Below are 6,000 nucleotides of genomic sequence, written 5' to 3'. Positions count from 1 at the left end.
ACAAAAAAAGGGAAGTGGCTGATAGCGCAGCTCGACCAATAACCAAGCAGGTCCCGGTGATTCAGCGAGACAGCAATCGAGTGCCACTCCATTGTTATGGATCCAGGGAGAGCACTGACAATGATACCATACACACCCTATACAATTGAAGTCGCTAGAATCATACTCCTCGCTCCCTTCATTCAGACATAGTAATTGTAAAATTGAACGTCAAGGTCAATGCTTTGTGCCTTAGCTCCAATATTGATTCTGTACCTTCTAGGGAGCTGAAGAGAATGGGATCTACCATCTTCGTTCATCACACATTCACGGTGATAGATTTTGGTTTCAGTTCACAAATGTAGCAGGTAAACAAAAGAGTAAAAAAAAAATTAAAAAAATGAAAGCAACAATAATGACCCATCCTAGGGATTGGTGGCACTTCTTAATATGGATGAATGGACATATAGCTGTCTGTCACCCTTTACGACCGGTTCAGAGAGAAGAAACACATGAGAACAAAAAGAAAAGAAAAAACAAGTCCAGCTGGTCTAATAGATGCTTATCCCCTATATTTAAAGTATTGACACGCTATAGGCCTAATACATACTATTTAATTATTCAAGAAAGATATTGAGTTCCCGAAAAGGATGTCCATGGATGTAGACAGGATGTGGGAGGGGGAGGAGGGTATCAATTCCACTGATTGGCTCCACTGTCAATGCTACATCCGTGTACCTGAAGTTTCCCCTGCTGATTGGTAAAGCAGATGAGCCGTTTGGGAGCCAGCCGAGTCAGTCATCAAGTTTCTCACGGGTTCGCTATGAGAGCACGGAAGACCGAGAGCACCGAGGCAGATGATGTACACGCCCGCACACTGTCTCTGTCCACATGGATGGGCACAATCGGCCCGGCCCATTGGGAGGCAAAAGGGGTTTGTGGTTTCGGAGCAGGTGCTTGGAGGCAGCGAGTCGGAGGTGCAGGGTGACATGAATCAGAGAATTACCCCCACGCCCTCTCTCCTCCTCCCAGAGAGAGAGAGACAGAGAGAAAATAAAAATCAGCAGCTGTCTTACGCTCTCCTCCTCTTTGTTTCCATCCCGCTTGTATCCATCTTGTATTTCTCGACATCCGAAAGCTCAACAGCTGCATGACTCCATTGGTATCTGGCTCGGAGTGTTGGATCTACTTCATCATCCAGCTTTTACTGTTCCTCACCCCCCCCCCCCCCCCTCCCTCCCACGCCCCCTTTCTTTATCTGCACTGCATGCCTAACCCTTTGATTTGATAAATAAATAAAAGCTCCACTGCAGGGGGCTCCTTCCACCTCGCTGCACACGGTGCTTCCCTGTGCCTTCGAAAAGCCAAAAGACGGAACTCGGAAAAAAAAAGCTCTGCCTTTAGCGATGAGACACAAACAGCGCTGCGTCTCAGGTCATGTTTTTTCTTTTGTTTTGTTGTTTTACGTAATTCAGAAGGGGGCAAGCATGTCTTATTTTCCCTTGTTAAGTATGCATTCATTTAAAGTACTTTTTGGACTTAGAGTATTGATTCTTTTAATTACATCCTTTTAACTAGTTGCATTTCTTTGTTTATGGAAGAGTCTTAGTCTTTGGGAGGGGGCTAGGGGGCTCGGGCTGGGAAGGGAGTCTCACATGGCTGCAGGAAGTGCTGGGCTTTCAGGCCTACACAGTCTGAAAGGCCTTGGTCTGGGCAGGGACCATGAGGGTTGGCGGTGTGGGCCCAGACATGTTCCTGGAGTTGAATTTGGGAGTGGCGGGAGGCTCGGGGGTCTTGGGCACCACTGAAGTGTAGGCTGGAGGAGACTGGGGGAAGCCTGGAGGCTGTCCATTTTCCTTGAGAGCTGCGACAGCAGGTGGGCGGGGGCGGTGACCACGCTGGGCGCTGTTGTGCACCATGGACTGGGTGGAGGAGGCACCGGAGCGGGAGCTGCCGGAGCGGGACGAGGAGAGGGAGTTGGGCTTCACCAGCTTGGCTTTGGGAGCCTCCGCATCCTCCCTGTGGTTAGAAAATACACAGAGAAACACACGGGCGACAATGACGACAAGGCTCCATTTATTTTAACTGTACTTCTTAAAAGAGAGAAGAGGACCCCCCCCCCCCCACACACACACACACACACACAATAGACCACAAAACAGCTCAACACAGCACCATTCCCTCACACTATTCTTAGACTCTATTCACATGAGACCAGCATTATATTGAGCCCTCGTGTAATTTATGAGATCCCCCCCCCCCCCAGCCTCTGAGTTTTGTGAAAAACATTTGCATAGAATAATGAAATCTGCTGAAATCACCAGTTCCCCAGATACAATATTTGAATGGAGAAAAATAAAGTTTTTTTCTGAGAGCACAATGAAAACTTTCCATTATCATTCTACTTTCATGACACAAGGAGAATAAAAACTGTACAAAATCGCACAGAAGAAAATAAACTGCGCAGCAAAAACAACTTATAATTGCCACCAACATTAATCACCAAAAATACGATAATTTGTGCCGTGATTTTCACTTGGATGGTATTGAAATTGCAGCAGATCTCTGCAGTTATTATAAATCACTGTCACCGGGTCACCAGGGTGTGTGGGCGGCTAAGTCAGCAGGTAATATCATCCCATTGATATAAGGCTTATATTCTCCACAGAAAGTCAGAAATAGCAACGCCTCATCTGTGCTCTGCTGGCTGCACTGCACCCGCTCACACACACCAGAGAAGGTTCCAAAACTCTTGGGAAAAAAAATGACATTTTTTAAAACAGCAGGTTCCGAAGGCATACCCAAGAGATATGCGCCACTAAAGCTGGAGGTTCAGCACATTAGTGGAGAGGCTCAGACTCTTAACATGGTATAAAAAGAGAAAACACTTCACAACATCTACATTATTTACTTCAAGCTGTCCCTCGACCATTCTGCATTATGAATTGTTACATCAGTAAATATGCACCTACTCGGATCTGTCGTAAAAAAAAAAAAAAAAATTACTGTTGCCTGTATACAGGGTCCTCCACTGCACGCAGGCTTCAGAGTGAGGAGGGAAGTCAAGTGTGATGCCACACACACACGCACGTACACACACACACACACACACACACACACACACACACACACACACACACACACACACACACACACACACACACACACACTCACGAGGGGTGTGGAAAGAAGGCCACTTTAAAGATAATCGATAAACACTTGACCTTGTAGTTGTTTTTATTTTTAGTCAAACACACATACACACGCACACACACACACACACACACACACACACACACACACACACACACACACACACACACACACACACACACACACACACACACGCATAGGCAGGCAGACAGGTAGACAAGCAAACAGGGGCTGCTGCTGTGTCAGTTAGCATTACACATGGCCACTGCGGTTTTGAGCGGTTTCAGTTGAACTGCTACTTATGGAGTAGCACACACACATACAGACAGCAACAGACACACACACACACACACACACACACACAGGTTAATGCACAGCTTCGTGCTGAGATTGGTGCTATTGCTCAACACAAGGCTGCGTTCAGCTGAGCTGCAGCTAAATGTGTTTCAGCTCTACGAGCATGATACTTGCATGTGCTGCAAATCCAATTCCACTGTGTGATTCCCTGTAGACGTTTGACTTACTTTTCCAATCTTGTGTTTTTCATTACGTTTTAAAGCAATTGCGAAACCAGTCAGAAAGCACTGTTACAGAGAACAACATGTATTTACAGTTTAAGTACGTATGGACTTGTCACATTTAATACTTTGGTATATCAATTAGTAGTGACATACACTCTATCCTTTTTCCCCCTCTCTACCAATTTGAACACAGACTGAGTTCCAATGCAATAGCACACTTAGACATAAAAATGTTTTACTTTCACTTTTAATTCTCGGCAAATATTTCTGTCTAGTCTGGGGCAGTGACCTGCATTGAGTAGCAAGAGAAACTTCGACCTAAAAGTTGAATTGCATTGGTTTTTCATAGCTCACCTGCCATCTTTGCATACAAGTATGTATATCATATGGTCTACTGAGCTTCAGATACGTCTCGTCTCCAGGTGCACCGCCCCCCCGCCTCCGGGTGGCTGAGGTAGCCTATAATTGTATTGTTGCGAGATATCTCTTTTCGGTCTCGTTACACTGCACATGCCTCCAGGATCCCTTGTTTGTGCATGAGATATTGCATCAGCTAATAAGGGGTTGTTGTAAACGTTCCTAGTCAGTTTTTCAGATAGTCGAAGAATGCAACATGCCTTAAACTATTGAGGCAGATTAAAGAACACATACAGAAACACATGCGTGAGTATCTGCACTCATAATCCCCACACATATTTTTTTGGGGGCATTTTAGCATGCATTTTAACACAGACAACTAGTATTTTTAACAGAGTACAAAATAGCAAAAGAAAAAAGGTAAGAAAAGAAGATGCTTCAACCTGATCTCATTTGGAGTCTCCTCCTCCTCGTACTTCTTTTTCTCTTTCTTGCGGAAGACGAGCCAGATGATTAATATGACAATGAGGACACCGAGGGATATTCCCACCACTGCACCCGCCACCATACCGACATCCCTCGCATCTGCGAACGGAGAAGAGGAAGTGATGAGTGATGAGACATCGAGTCACTTACTGTCACATATTATTCATCGTCCACAAATACTTATGGTCCATGCTCGTTCACTGGAAATACCCCCAACACTCCCTGCGTTAGTGCCACAGAGCCCACATTCAATTTAACACCGGGGCCATCAAGCGGTTTCTGCTGAGCTACGATATGTGTCACTTTCTCCACACCTGACCCCAACCGTCCCGGGCCTCTCAGGAAATGTGTTAGTGTGACAGTGAAACATAACGGTTGGGGCACAGGCGGTGAGAGGTAGGCACCAGTTTAAGTTTAAGTTTAGGTCCCGATAGTGTTAGAGCACTGGAGGGGAGAGTAGGGAGGGTGGGAGTGTGAGGATGGAAAAGGCAGCAAGGGGAATAAATGTATTTCCAGCTGCAGTATTTGAAACAATAACCATCAATCAGTGAGGCGACCGCTGCCAGATCGACACTCCCATCCCTCCCTTAATACTCACGTTGCATTGTGACCTCAACGGTGCAGTTTTCCTCTCCCACGTCATTGCTCGCCGTGCACCTGTAGACTCCTGTGCTGTCCATGGTGAGATTCCTCAGAGTCACGAGCTCCGGGTTCTTGAGATCTGGGGAAAATCCAAAGAAATATAGACCGATTTGTGTCTGCTGTGTGTCGTTGCGCATTCCCGCGTGTTTATCCGCAACGTCGGTTACATTTGCAGGACTTGAGAGACAGCTGAAATGTATTTTATGGTCCAAGAAAGCGAGATAGCAGGGAGAAGCAGGAGAGAGACAGACAGAGAGAAAGAGAGAGAGAGAGAGAAATGTTGATGGAGTGTTTATTTAAGAACGAGGCCCAACACACTGAGGAGGACTTGAGGAGAGTAGCAGGCGCGTGTCTGAGAGAGCGATGGAGCCCCACGGCCCCATGGGATATTTAGTCATCCCCCGCCAATGACAACCATGTGATATTACCTTTCACCAGACCCATAAATAATGGCTGCTGACGCTGTGTGTTATCGTCCAATGAAAACTAATTAGACTGAACAGGTGTTGTTTGGTGGAGGTCATTAATTTGAGTTGTTTTTTTTTTGTCTGGGCATGTGCCGTCGCAGATGCCAATTGAACACTGGAGGGAAAACTGAGACGGAGGGAGAGGTCGGCACCCCGGGGATGTTCATGACGGTTTGGAGAATACACAGTAGGGAGAGTTGGCCTACTATTAGTTTTTGTGCTACAAATTGTCTCTGTTGCTATTCAGAGGCGGGTATGTCTGGTTGTGATCCAAGAAGAATGCCAGAATCCACACCATGTGAATAAAGTGTGCCTCAGGGCTACTACCGTGCCAGTGTTGTTGTTTTTTTTTGTTGGTGCAGAATGTACTGGGAGCTGCCAGAGTAGTTCTGTGT

The 6,000-nt window shown here is 46.2% G+C and overlaps 1 protein-coding gene across 1 annotated transcript in view; it reads right to left on the bottom strand.

Annotated features, from left to right (window-relative positions):
* Positions 1 to 1,015: 1,015 nt before the first annotated feature.
* The window catches only part of clmpb (CXADR like membrane protein b), a 60,635-nt gene continuing 55,650 nt past the window's right edge, over positions 1,016 to 6,000 (bottom strand). The window contains exons 5-7 of the mRNA XM_068585102.1: positions 5,095 to 5,217; positions 4,454 to 4,595; positions 1,016 to 1,998 (exon numbers count right to left, since the gene is read on the bottom strand). Coding sequence (XP_068441203.1) covers positions 1,665 to 1,998; positions 4,454 to 4,595; positions 5,095 to 5,217 — 599 coding nt within the window. The 3' untranslated portion in view covers positions 1,016 to 1,664. The remainder of the gene's footprint in view (positions 1,999 to 4,453; positions 4,596 to 5,094; positions 5,218 to 6,000) is intronic.

The sequence above is a fragment of the Clinocottus analis genome, unplaced genomic scaffold (assembly GCF_023055335.1).
Source record: "Clinocottus analis isolate CAN_PGR_092001 unplaced genomic scaffold, fCliAna1.0.p SCAF_2, whole genome shotgun sequence".
NCBI lineage: Eukaryota > Metazoa > Chordata > Actinopteri > Perciformes > Cottidae > Clinocottus > Clinocottus analis.
This window is presented reverse-complemented; position numbering and strand designations above follow the sequence as displayed.